Genomic DNA, 15,349 nt, shown 5'->3' with positions numbered 1-15,349 from the left:
TAACAAAATGTAAAAAAAAACACACCTTAAAATTTATTATTAGCTCTAGTGTACGACTCATCAAGTACTATAATATTACGATAAATAATAACATATTTCGTAAAATACGATATCATAATAGAATACAGGTAACATTTCTCCTGTTTTAAAGGTTGTATTCACGCCTTAATAATTAAATTTATTTATGAAAATAGGTAGTGATTTTGTATATTATTTATATTTCAATATCAGATCAAACTGAATAAAAGGAAACTACAGATTCAAACATTGTAAATCTATAACACGGAAGAAAACTATATTTAAGCTTCAATTCTGAATTTTGTATCGAACTTAAGTTAGTATTTATAATTTCAAATTTAATCTAGGACAAACTGAGCGTTTGCGGTTGCTGCCATTGCCTTGACCGGCTAGTCTTTTGCCAGTAAGTGTTAATTAGATAATATAATAAACTTGGTTGTTTTTTTTTAATTTTGCAACCTTCTGTACGATTAGAAAGAATGCAATATAATAGAGTAGAATAAAATAACTTTATTGATCTCAAGAACATATACTTACATCAGATGTTGTCAATGATACTAAAAATAAAAATATAGGTGCACTTCATACCATACAAAGCAAGTCAAAAAACAGAAGCAAATAATACCTAAAATAACAACAAGCTTTAAGCAAAACAAATCAAACTGTGCAAGCATAGAAACATTATCTAAAAAAGAAAATACTTACACAAAGTCTAAATCAGCAACATTTGACTTATAAAACTGACACAGCCTAGAACGGATTTCTAAATTGCATTTTGCAAATTGTTTTGCAAGTGCTAACGACAAGTTTATAATACTCCGAAGTATCTTGCTCGTAGATGGCCGCACCACCACTACGTGTATAGCCCGCGGCAGTACGTTCTGTTGCAGTTTTGCTGAACATTATAAGATTTATAAGGATCTTTAAGAGGGTCTGTCTGGCACAGTTGCTTGCTCTATAAGCTCGCCGAGTCACTGTTAGAAAGCTGTGGTACACCTAGATCGCAGCTGGAAATCTTTCGCACTTTTGTGGATAAAAAGTTTTGAGACCAATTTTATTGACACTGGAGTGATGTAGGGAAGTGTATACATTATCACTGTATGCTGACGACTCCATGTTATGCACAGCGTGTGGCCTGCTCACGCTCATACCGTAATGCGGTTGAAGATGGAAGAAATATCCGATGACTCGAAAAGTGACGGATTAATACAGGTGTAGGAAACAGTATTTTTCCGGATATTTGCCATCTTTCAGTGAAACGATAAAAAAATGTCCAGAAAACCCGTTTCCTTCACTATCTTTCCATCGTCAAAAATAAACTTCAAACAAACAATACAGGTGTCATTCTATCTTTTTCCGAAAAAAAAAAAACATGAACATTCTGGGGAAAGAATCAATAATGTGGAAAAGGACAGCTAAATATAATAGCGTTGCTTGTGATTCCAGGTTGAAAGTCTCAGCGCGCGCGCTCTCTCTCTCTCTCTCTCTCTCTCTCTCTCTCTCTCTCTCTCTCTCTCTCTCTCTCTCTCTCTCTCTCTCCCCCCCCCCCCCCACACACACACTGGGGGGGGGGGGGGGTTCGGGCTCCTACGAGAAAATTTTGAAATATTATTTTATTTCTGAATCGTTATTTTATTGTACTTCTGAACTAATAGAAGGAGGGCAAAGATCAGGTCAAAGTGTATCGTTTATAGTAAAGCCACTATACCACCGATCACCAGGAGGTTTTAACAGGGACAATTAAATATTCTGAAACAAATATAGTTTATATGAAGCATATTTAATAAAAACTAAATTTAATTATAACATTAATAAAACAGTTACGTTAAATCACAGATCAAGACCCAAGCTAAAGCTTGATGTCTACTTTCGGATCGAAAAGTATAGATATCCGTGTTTGAAATTAGGCCCCGAACTACCTAAAAGGCTAGTATAACAAGAGTTAGTTTATTTCTGCGTTTCTACATATAGAACTGTTCACTAAAAATAACTTCCAGTTTTATATCGATAACAACAAAAATATACCGGGTTTGGTGCTTTTCTACCAAACTTCAACCTTGTAAATTCATAATTCAGAAGCTTCTGATCCGATCAAGAACAGATTTATATACAAAATACATATAAGTGTACTGCAATTGGTTAGGTAAATTTAGAACTAATAATAGTATGAAAACAAAGTGGTTATTGAATTATCACCTTATCACTTATTCCTGACAGGGTAGCTCACAAAATTTGGTACTAATCACATCATGGTGCTAAGCCATTGTCTTTAGCGTGTAATTTTGTAAATCATTATTTAAAATGTTTAATTTGTAACACATGTTAAATTGAGCAGGTTTTTTCACCCAGGGCGATGTTGCGTCGTGGTGACAAGGAATGACACCAGACTAACACAGTACAGAACTGTTCGAGAAACTCGTCCCTACTATGACAACTGATCACGTAGGGAGTACTTTAACAGATACTTTGTAACCGGGTACTCGTCTGTCTCAGAGTACAAGTTACAGCAAACCGAAATTAACTGCTAAAGGTGCTTTTACGGTACAGATATTTTACACGTTTACAGCTGATCCTGGTACAAAGTAATCGGACTCGTTTAGCAGTAACAGTAGCTGGAACATGTAAATGTACCTGGAGTACTCTGTAACATATGATTCTAAACAAGTAAGAGTACATTGCACGGTTACCGTCGTTCCTGGGTATAGCATTAGCAATATTGGAACATGTACCTGTACTATTTAAAAGTACTTTGTTACGAATTATTCTAAATCAGTACTAGTACATTTTATGTATGTTATTAAGTATAGGTAGAAACCACAAGAAATAGTAAGAACTAACCTTACTTTCGTAGTTGCTGCGCGACGCTAAAATTCATATTTTTAGTGTTTTGAACAAAGTTGAATTATTATATGTGTAGTGCCATGTATTTCGCAAATTAAAATATATACGGGGTGATTCATGAAGTTCTCCCCCCCACTTCTACAGCACATTGTACTAGTAAAAATAATGAAAAAATGTGTATATATAAACATAGGTCCGAAAACGCTTCGTTAGCGAGTTACAGCTAGCGAAAGATTTCGCCTGAATTCCTGGGTAAAGAGTAAAATAAAGCCATACTGAACTTTTGGAAAGGTTAATTAAGTCAGAAATATCGTGGATTCTTATGTATTTTTACCTGATAAAAGCTAATAAAATAGGTTTCAGAACTGTACCTGTAGTAGTTTTTGAGGGATTCAGGGTTAAATGCAAAAAATTGGGGCACGAAACAATGTTTTTTTTAAGTTTGATGTACAATAACTTTGTTAAATTGGTAATAAATACATAAAATCAACAAACATTAATTGTAGAGAATTTAATTCTGAGAAAATTTATATAATCAAAGTCTAAAATAAAACAGAAATAAGTACCAAAAAAATCGATTTTATTCAGTATAATACATTACTAGCTGTAAAGAAATACCGTACGGTAATTTAGTTAAAATAAAACAAAAAACAAAATGTTTGTTCCTTAATGATGAGATAAATTGAGAAAACAAGATTAACTGTTAAATAAATTTGTTTGTAAATAAAAAATATCATGTTTTATTACGTTGTATTTTTTAAAATAAAAATTTACATCAAATGTTCGAAAATAAATGAAGCAAACATTTTCCCATTATTGTTTACTAATCATCGAAATGCAGTTTTTTGTTTTATTAATTTCTAAGTTGGTAACGCACGAATAACAGCTGATCAACAATGGTATTCTGTACTGTTACGTTAGAACTGTGTATTAGTGGTGTTTTGCAAAGCTACAGCAGGAGATCGGGTTCTGTGAATCGTGTTATTAAATGCAATTTTTCTGTGAGTTATAATTCGATTTATATTCAGCGAAAAAATGCCCTTACTTATTTACATCAGAGGAATACGCTGATATGGTTTTTATTTTGGGTTACTGTAATGGTAATGCTAGAGCTGCTGTAGAAGATATGAACTACGTTACCCTAATAGGAGGATTCCAGATACCAAAACAATTTCATGAACTTTTCGTACTCTTCGGGAAACAGGATCACTACCAAGTACTAGAACCAATTATGAACGAGGTGTCCAACTTGATGATGATATTGTTATTAATGCTGTTCATCGCAGTCCAGGTGTAAAGTACACAACGTATTTCTAGGCGGATAGGAGTTTCGCAGTCAACGGTGTGGAGGTCACTTAATCGAAAAAAATTTTATCCGTTTCATAAACAAAAGGTTCAACATCTACAGCTAGGGGATGGTCCGCTTCGCTTGAGGTTTGCAATTTTTTGAATATTAATAATCAACTCTACAAGCGTATTTTGTTTAACGGATGAGGCACAATTCACTCGGGATGGTGTGTCAATAACTTGCACAATGAACACTCATGGGCAGAAGAAAATCCACATGAGGTAGTGGAACAGAACTTTCAACACCGATTTAAGCGTCAATGTCTGGTGTGGCCTTTTGCACAATCGGGCTGATTGGACCTTTCATATTACCTGGACGCCTAAATGCTGAGTTTCTATTTACATTTCCTTCAAGAAGAGTTGCCGCAGCTGTTAGATAATGTTCCTTTACATCTCAGACAAAATTTGTACTTCCAGCATGACGGAGCACCTCCCCACTTTTCACGTGCCGTTTCTGCTTACTTAAATCATCAATTTCCTGGACACTGGATTGGTCGTGGAGGGCCTCACCCTTGGCCACCAAGATCACGAGATCTATCTCCATTGGATTATTGCATCTGGGGATGGATGAAAGACATTGTATACAAGACAAAAGTTAATTCTCGTGATGAATTAATTGCCCGTATTATGGATTCGGCTGTGCAGATACAGGGAAGTCCTGAAAAATTAAGAAACGCAACAAAAGCAATACACAAACGTGCTGCAAAATGTATTGATAATGATGGCCTCATTTTCGAACATTATTTAAAAAAGGTGCGTACGGTTGGCCCAACCTGATTAATTTTGCTTAAAACTAGTAATGTATTATACTGAATAAAAAATCGATTTTTTGGTACTTATTTTCTGTTTTATTTTAGACTTTGATTATATAAATTTTCTCAGAATTAAATTCTCTACAATTAATGTTTGTTGATTTTATGTATTTATTACCAATTTAACAAAGTTATTGTACATCAAACTTAAAAAAACATTGTTTCGTGCCCCAATATTTTGCATTTAACCCTGAATCCCTCAAAAACTACTACAGGTACAGTTCTGAAACCTATTTTATTAGCTTTATCAGGTAAAAATACATAAGAATCCACGATATTTCTGACTTAATTAACCTTTCCAAAAGTTTAGTATGGCTTTATTTTACTCTTTACCCAGGAATTCAGGCGAAATCTTTCGCTAGCTGTAACTCGCTAACGAAGCGTTTTCGGACCTATGTTTATATAACATTTTTCATTATTTTTTACTAGTACAATGTGCTGTAGAAGTGGGGGGAGAACTTCATGGAATCATCCTGTACAGTATAAAGGTTGAATTTATATATTTTATTATAACTGATTTCGAACTTCTGACATGATTTTTTTACTGAAAAATTACTATTAGGAAATCAGTTGTTTTGAAATAAAATGCCCTTGGGGGCGGTCCCGTTCGTCCTCCACCCGTCAGTGCATCCCCGACCCCTTGTAACGCCTATTACTATTAATCGCTAGTTTAGTAAATTGAAAGTGATAATACAAATGTCATACACCTCCATTAGTAATACTACAGTGCAAAAATAATCTGTCGTCCTAATACAATATTTGAAAATTCTATTCATGCACATGTAAATTTTATTATTCCCATATGTTACAAAAGTATTCAAAGGAATATTGAAGGCATCACCTACCTAAGTACTACCACGACAAAAACAATACAACTACATGGAATTATGCTATTTGTAAAGAAACTGCTTTCAAATACATTTAGACAGGATGTATTGGGAGACTAAACTCCATTACACTGAACTAATTTTTTACTTTAAACAGTTCTATCTTATATCACTACACAGGACTTATATCGATATTTTGTTGTAACTGACTTGCAATATAAACAAAATGTTATATGTATTTTATAGATGACATAACAATTAATATGTATTTTTATAGGTGCAAGATTGTTATGGCACTATACTCAAAAATGTTATGCGTATATTTACAGGTGACATAACAATCAATCTACTGAAGATTATCACTGTAATTTACAGAAATGTATGTAGTAACTCGATGCAGGACCGATACAGTGTATTAACCGGTCTACAAGAGTGATAAAGCAAGTCTAATCTGGATCACATATTTGTCACGTAGCATATTATGAATAACGCTAAGTCGGCTGTGTTTCAGGCGTGTATTACTAACCCACTGGTACTGCTATTGCCACCGCTACTGCTGGTCCATAGCTCTCTTCCCTTTTTCCGACCGCGCGTTATTCGCCAACAACCTTCTTCATTCATACTGAAGGTTGATTTTAAATAGTGCCAATGTCAGCAAGTTGCTTTTTTGAAAGAGCAAGAGCCAATAAACATATCAACCATGTTTCTTCTCGTTAAAAATACAACGTTGTATAACTCCCAGCCTGATCTGCTATAAACGAATTTGGGCACATTAAGCATATCAGCCATAAAGCAATTCATTTTGCGTTCATCTGAACTTTCGCTACAGCACATACAGCAATGTTTAATACAAGATACATAATATAATTTATCGCAATCGTCAATATTAGCCTAAAATGTCAAACGGTCATACTACATTGGAATTCAGTCAGACATACATTTTATCTATCATACTTCTTTCATTCATGCCAATTTCCCTACTTCCAAGCTGGTTGTCAGTTTGCTAACTGTGCGGTCACCCAGTCATATATCATAAACACGTCAGCGTTATAAAATGCTTGATACGCTAAAAAGCGTTTCAAACAACATAACATTGAACAAAATATTGAAAAATGAAACAAATATTAATATAGAACAAAGGGTATGAGAAGATGTATCGGAGTATTATACAGGGATTATCCGGGCTGGTTAATAAAAAGGACCTTTTTCTTATTAATAACTGGTATTAACTAGTATTACTTTTGTTACTCATGAATTGTGCACAGTGGACTGGGAACTCATCAACGACGTTTTTTCCATAACAGAGGAAATTTTGACGAGTACTGACTACAAAGGATCCACAGGAGAGGAGCTGTTTGTGAACGACTGTGACCAGACTAAACACGGTCCACGGACTTCACTCTGTTGCTGTAATTGATGCTTCCTCTCAGGACTAAAAGGTTTCCGAGAGATCTCCAACTTAATGTTTTAATACTTTCTCAAATTATTTTTAATATCGTTTATCAAACCATAGTTCATGTAAAGTTTAAACTTCTACATTCAAATTGATATTCAATAAAATAAACTATATTCAACATTCCAAATATTTAAATTTAATTCACCAACTGGTTACAGGGTCATTTATATTCCAAAAGCTTCCTCAAGAAAGATCTTTTAAGAAATTAAATTAAAATTAAAATCTTCTTGGCTCAAAATTAATGATCGAACTAAAAATAAACTTCTTATACAATTCAAATAAAATAAAACCTTCTTGAATTTAATCAAAATAAACCATCCTATTTTATCTTATAAGCGCAACTAAAGTAAATCAAATTAAAACTTCGTTGAAACATTTCTCGTGCCAAGTGTTCTACTCCATATTACAGTTGGTATACATTCAAAGTGACAAATTGTAATCATACTATATTCCTTAACATCTTTTTACTTTAAACCTCGAAATCGATATATTAATTTCTTCTGACTGTCGAACATTCAATTCCTATTGTAAACAACATTGAAATAATATTTACATTGGAAACTTTACTTGAACTAAATTTAGCTTTAATTTGTAATATCTTGCAATCTTCCGTTAATAATTTCGTAAAGTTCCAATTTCTGTTATCCTAATTGTAGGATACAATGCAATTTTCCATATAAAAAGAAAACCTAATTATTTGACAATACTTTCCACTACGAAACCTGTAATTCAAATAAAAATTATCTACTTATTTAAAATCTCTCGCATAACGGATTTTGGACACAACAATGAAACGCGATCAAATAATAGGCTAAAGGCTGAAAAGTGCTGCAAAAATCGCGACCCGGATGATTATATACTGTCCCTTTCCTAGCCTACGTTACTTCATAACCGACGTCCCTGATTGGCATCCGATGATTTAAGCGTGTGGCTGAAGAAATTAATTGTCAACTCTCCTATGCTACTATAGTCAGTTTTCGTACTCAACGGCTAGTTAATCAAATGTATGTCCGTACCATTACGTACATTCGCGAATCATTACTTGTGAAAATACAGTTTTAATTTACTAATGCTTTAACAATTCTACTTGTATTCTAAAATATTTGTGTACATATATTTTCACATATTTACTTATTTATTTATTAAAATCTACAAGAACATATAGGGAAGGCTACACATAATTATTTATTTATTTAACTTATAAGAAAACGTAGCACAGGGTACACACTACATTCTAGGACACTCATATGGCAGCCCTATGTAATGTTTAAGATATGTATTAAATGATGAAATACATCAAATTTATAAATCATGTAAGGAAACCTGAAGGGCATATCAAGATTTGGTCTACATGATGATGAAAAAACAATAATTTATTGTGTGTCTAAAACACATGTGGTGTTACATAGAGTTAGATATATCTTTTATAAAATATAACTATCATATATAACATCTCCCTTTTTATAGACAGAAACTAAATTGTTATTTAACGATTAAGATTCAAATTCAATAAACAAAACACTTTCCTTTCTAAACTATGACATTTAAAATTTTAAAATACAATTCTAATTACAAAAGATAAAATCTTATTTAAACTAAAAATACATACTTGATACCTTCCTTAATGTATAGGCATATAACAAACAAAAATTAAAAACACTTTATTTAAACTTTTAGACATCATCATTAAAATGAAAAGTATATCTTTTTGGGTTTCTTATTATTTTTCCATGCTTGGTTACATACTCATTTATTCTGCTAACACTTTGTTCCTCAATAGGTTCATTTACAGTTGTATTTACAATGTGTAGGACACAAATGACTTTCAGATGTACTAGTATGACTACTAATTACAATGCCCACAGGTTCTGAACTAACAGTTGAACCATCACTCTTGAAAATGATAAAATATGAACTCGAGTTCTACGGTAACAATTACCACTTTGATCTTCTACAATATAAGATTGGTTACCGTCGACTTTAGATTATAGAATACCAGGGGACCAAAGTCTATGATTAAGATGTATTTTAAAGAACATTGCTTGGCCTTGGTTGAGAATTGGCATATACTTACACTGTGCTTGTCACAGTACAGTTTACTCATAATTTTGTTTTCAATTAACCTATGTCTCACATAAAGTTCTAAAAATTTAAGTTTTAACAACCTTTTTGACATTGGACGTGTGTAGTTAAGTATTCTAGACATTAACAGATTCATAAATCATAGAAACCTGTTACATGTGACAGTTATATTTCATATAAAACATATATTAATCTATGTAACACCACATATGTTTTGGACAGAAAATAAATGATTGGTTTTTCATCATCATGTAGATCGTGTCTTGATGTGTCCCTCAGGTTTCCTTACATGATTTATAAATTTGACGTATTTCATAATTTAATACATAAATTAAACATTACGCCCTGCATCAATTGTTGAGAAGTGTTGAGAAGGCGCTGGCAGCAAAAGAAGTAGTCATGGATGTCTTTCTAGACATTGAAGTGCTTTTGACGACTCAGGCGATTGTCAATGCAGTTCTGATACGTGGCATTGATGGACAGATATGTAACTGAATAAGGGTCCTGCTCACGGATAGAGTGGTACTACTTTATTAACGTCTGGTGACAAAAAACGGAGGTCCTGACCTCTCGCCCCCTGGGGCGGTGGCTCGTCTAGCTAGTATAGTATCCAAAGTATGGCTTGCCTGGATGTCACTGTAATATTTCCAAGTGCACCGCTCGACATTCCTCTTTGGATATTGTTATTCGGGCTACTGTCTTCGGCAATGGTCGGCCTCGGGCTGCACAATGGGCAGCTCTACCTCCAGGAAGATCCAAGAAGATGATCAGCAATTGATCTTTGATCGAATGCATCAAAAAAACTTTATTCCGACAAACCTTTAAGGATTATGACATTTTTTGGGGATTCTCAACATCATATGCAGCTATCTATTGAAACTTAATTCGTTATAAGTAACTAGGTGTTACATTTGACAGCAGATTGAAATGAATAGAGCACGCAAAAGGCTTAACACTATATCTCCGAAGATATATTTTTGCATTTCGACAATTGCGTGATGTGCTAAAATAGAGAGGTCAGAGTACCATACTATTTTCCGTTTTTTTCTCTTTTTGTATTATCGTTTAGGGTTGTGCGTACAAAACAATTTTTGAACCTACTAGTATTGTTCAGAAAATCAGAATAAAAGGCGACCTTATAAAACCCGTACGTATGAACTGACACTGTACTCAGATAAACAAAAACCAAAACAAAAAAACAAAAAACAAATATATACTGTAAGATAGCTTTTCGTTAAGTATCTTCTTTTTATTTGGATAATTATGATCATTTATATTCTTTTGTTTATACAACACAAGCTATTCACACATGAGACTGGATTTGTACTATTTCTGTTGAGATGCATTTAAAGGAAATTCTGTATACGAGAATGCTGTTGTTTAAGAGAATTGATTTTCTGCTCATATATTATGCATATTTAAAAACAGGTAGACATGGGATTTTGAATAATTAATCAAATTTCCATTCTAGATTGATGATTTTAGATTTCTGACATTATTAGAAGTAATATTCAATTAGAATTGAACCCTCTGGCTTATCGTAATAATCAGCATTCTTCTCTCAGTTGTCAGGTTTTTAGTACAGCTCCCTGGGTTTGGTGATTTAACATAACGTATTCTAGTAGCAGGTATAGATCAACAGGTTATTTGGTGGAGCTGCTCTTTGCTTATACTGTGACGGCCGGTGAGCTATGTTGTAATCACTGCTCTACTCTTTTAGGCACATATAAACATTTCTGTCATGATTTCATCAGTAGCTGTTGTAACACCATTGTAAGAAAATGTCGAAATAAAACCTGCGAGAATATCACCTCACTAAGAGGGAGTGTATATAAAACCAATAACTTATTTGGACCAGAAGAGATCTTTTAGGAAATTTAAGAGTAAACGTCAACTTAATTTTCACATCCTAATAGTATGAATCTCTCTAAACCTGAATAATACGCATGGTTCATAAACAAGCACTTAAGTGATAATTCAACTGTATTTTACTGTACTCGATCTGTCTTAAATGTGGATTTCTTTAAATAATATTAAATTGGTACAAAAGAATATTTGTATTAGTGAGCTTTAAAAATGTTTTCCTACACGATGATTCCTCTTTGTATTCTGTTGAACAAAGATGACTAAATATACAGAAGGCTCTGTTGTATAAGAGACATCACACACACAGTAATCTGTAGCTTGTCCGTCTTGTTATGTCGGTCGGGATAGGGCAACCCAAAATTAAGTGCCATCAGCTGCTTGTAAACAAGGAGTGTTAAGTATTCTTCAATATTAGTGCAATTAGTGCGGAAAATGAAAATCGCCGTGATTCTAAAGAAGCTTCAAAATGTTTCTTAATAAATATATGGACGCGAATTATGAAGAGGGCAGGTAAGGCTGGCAGTTCTACGAGTAGTGTCGCAGGAGAAAGATTGGCCGATTACAGAGGAGAAGCCAATTCTTCTCAAGGATTCTCTGTCGGGGGACCACTTCCAAACGAATTTATTAGAGGTGAAGGTATGAACGCACATTTTAGCGATATGCCGGAATCGGCTGAACAATCATCAGCAATGGGTATCACAAGAGATAGTCTGAAAGAGAAGAAATTCTCTGCAGGTTGCTTGGGAGGTTCTGATAGTTCTAAACAACCTAAAGTTGTCACTGTGAAACATCCTGAGTCCAACAAACCAAAGCCAACTGTAAAAAAGAATAAACCTATCCAAGCAGACTTAGATATTGCTAAGGAATTCATTAGATGTAGAGATGAAGGTGGTACAAGGTTAGACCTCAGTAAATCAAACATCACTATGTTGCCTCAAACGGTAAGAGATTTAACTCATTTAGTAGAATTTTATCTTTATGGTAATAAGCTTGTCACTCTACCCTCTGAGATTGGATGTCTAGTCAATCTTCACACGCTTGCCCTGAGTGAAAATTCACTTACTAGCTTGCCAGACGCCTTTGCGTCACTGAAGTCTCTTCGGGTGCTTGATTTAAGGCACAATAAGCTAAGTGAAATTCCAGATGTGGTTTATAAACTTACTTCTTTGACTACATTGTTCCTCCGATTTAACCGTATCAGGGTCGTTGGAGATGACATAAGATCCCTGACAAATCTTACAATGCTTAGTTTAAGAGAAAACAAAATCAAGGAACTTCCTGCTGGAATTGGAAAATTAATTAATATGATCACATTTGATGTATCCCATAATCATTTAGAACACCTGCCTGAAAGAATTGGAAACTGTGTTCAGCTGTCAACTCTTGACTTACAGCATAATGAGCTATTGGATATCCCTGAAACTATTGGAAACTTGCAAGCCTTGACAAGATTGGGCCTTCGATACAATAGATTGAACTCGGTCCCTAAATCGTTAAGTAACTGTAAACATATGGATGAATTCAATGTGGAAGGGAATATGCTTTCTCAGCTGCCCGATGGACTATTGTCTAGTCTACGGGAACTGACAAGCATAACATTGTCAAGAAACAATTTTACTTCTTATCCATCTGGAGGTCCAGCTCAGTTCACAACAGTGGATACTATTAATTTAGAGCACAATCAGATCGACAAGATTCCGTACGGAATCTTTTCAAGAGCCAAACATTTGACTAAGTTAAATATGAAAGAAAATCAACTTACATCATTGCCACTTGACCTAGGAATTTGGGTTAACATGGTAGAGTTGAATCTGGGTACAAATCAACTTGTCAAGATTCCAGACGACATCCAAAACTTGCAAAGTCTAGAGGTTTTAATACTCTCAAATAATCTTCTGAAAAAGATACCTTCAAGTCTTGGTAATCTCAGGAAACTGCGTGTTTTGGACTTAGAAGAAAACAAGCTTGAAACCATACCAAATGAAATAGGATACCTTAGAGATCTTCAGAAATTAATCATGCAGTCTAACCAATTAATAACGCTCCCTAGAGCAATCGGACATCTCACAAATTTGGTCCACTTGAATATTGGTGAAAACAATCTAACCTATCTGCCAGAAGAGATCGGCACCTTAGAAAATCTAGAATCTCTGTATATCAATGATAACCCAAATTTGCACAACCTTCCATTTGAACTAGCTTTGTGTACAAACCTTCAAATTATGAGTATTGACAACTGCCCTCTGTCTCAAATACCTGCAGAAATCACATCAAACGGCCCATCATTGGTAATTAAGTACTTGAAAATGCAAGGACCTTATCGCTCAATGTGAAATAACACATTTTTCAGTACTTTGTTGTAATTTAGTGAGAGAGTACTGCATGTTATGTTACTGCTACAAGTAAGCTTGTCTACATTTTGCTAGATGAGTAATATTTATATTTATTATAAATGTATCGCAAGCTTCATTTAACTTGATTTTTTATATCATCATTACATTTAATAGTTATTAGCCTCTCAGTCTAGGTTACATAATCCTATAGTCAGGGTATTAGTATATTGCCATGTCAAAGGTTATTATCGCCTTGCGGGCATTATTTATTTTTAAGTAACGTACAAATTATGTCATGTCCGCACAGGCTGCTGTAATTTTCAAGCCTATAAATGTTAATTTAGTGCTGTATGATAAATGGATAACCATAGAAATTAAATGAAGTTGTGAACCGTCTACATGATTAGACTGAAAATGAACATTGCCAATTTATCTGTACTTTTCCAGCAGTAAATAAGTAAAAAAAAAACTAAATGAAGGAAGTCATTATTAAAAAAGTGAACTAGAACTAATAAATACCACCACTGACGTGATGTGAGTTTTCTAATTTGGCTCATAACAGTAACATACATTGTAAATTTATAGGCCTAGTTATAATCTGTAAACGCTGAGGAATCAGTGGTCAAGTTCTTTTAATTTACATAGTTTGGTGTCATTAACTTATTATTTCTACCTACTTATATTTAGTGCTAACAAGTGATGTCATTAAAACACTCCAAACGTGAAGAAAACTTAATACAAATTTTGGTAATCCAAGAAGAAAGAATCAATGAAAATGAGATACAAAAAATGGGAATCAAAGTTGCCGTTTCATCACTACCAGGTTTAAAGGTATGTATATGCCTAATATCTCAAACTTTAAGATTATTTTTAATCTATGAGTTTTTGAATTTTCAGATATTAGTATTTTTTGTCTGTAACTTTGAGTAAATCAAAATTAATGTGAAAGGAAAGCTACAGTGAACTAGAAATAAAAATAAACTGTGTTAAGATTCTTTTAGAACTGCACACAGTTTCATTGGTAAATAAGATGTATAAACTGAAATATTTGTTGCCTGGATGCTCAAGAGTCACCTATCAGCTTAAAGAGCTGCCCACTCTTTGTCTATGTTTGACTTTCTTCTCTGTTATTTTTATAGCAAGCTCTTTGCATTATTCTATTATAAATTCTTATTGTATTGCCTGTTTCTTTAATGTCTTTAATAAGAGTGATTCTTGAGGGATAAAATAGATGAAGCAATTTATCATGAAATTGTTTAAGTATCCATGAAAATTTACTTTCCTTTTCTTACTTTCTCTCTTCCCACTGGTAGCACCTTTGTCATGAATATAGGCTATTCTGTGGTGAATAACTTGTCAAATGAATAATATGCTTTCTTTAGTAAATAAGCAAAATCTCATAGCAATGGCATTTAGATAGCAGAATTAAGTTTTTTATTATATACTGCTTGGAGTTTTGAAAAATAACATTATACCATCACTTTTGTACTAAATATAAATAATGCTGTTACTAATTGGCCAAGCAAAAAATGCTATTGTTAATATACATTTGTAGGTTCTTAAACATTAAAATATTTTTTTCTTTAGAATAATTTTAAAATCAGAATAAACAAAAAAACAATATTTGTCAACTTTAACATCAAATTTCTGTTCCGTAGTTACACAAGAAGAAACTAAATAATTTCTTGAGCACTCCAAAACCATAAAACTACTATTTTCAGAATAAACTCTTGAAATATTAGGTTATGAAATATGTAACCCTTAATG

The 15,349-nt window shown here is 33.5% G+C and overlaps 1 protein-coding gene across 1 annotated transcript in view; it reads left to right on the top strand.

Annotated features, from left to right (window-relative positions):
* Nucleotides 1–11,535: 11,535 nt before the first annotated feature.
* Nucleotides 11,536–15,349, top strand: part of LOC124369958 (leucine-rich repeat protein soc-2 homolog) — a 30,414-nt gene continuing 26,600 nt past the window's right edge. The window contains exon 1 of the mRNA XM_046828184.1: nucleotides 11,536–14,413. Coding sequence (XP_046684140.1) covers nucleotides 11,747–13,582 — 1,836 coding nt within the window. The 5' untranslated portion in view covers nucleotides 11,536–11,746 and the 3' untranslated portion in view covers nucleotides 13,583–14,413. The remainder of the gene's footprint in view (nucleotides 14,414–15,349) is intronic.

The sequence above is a fragment of the Homalodisca vitripennis genome, chromosome X, assembly GCF_021130785.1.
Source record: "Homalodisca vitripennis isolate AUS2020 chromosome X, UT_GWSS_2.1, whole genome shotgun sequence".
Lineage (NCBI taxonomy): Eukaryota > Metazoa > Arthropoda > Insecta > Hemiptera > Cicadellidae > Homalodisca > Homalodisca vitripennis.
Note: the sequence above shows the minus strand (reverse complement) of the source record. Positions and strands in the feature narration are given on the sequence as shown.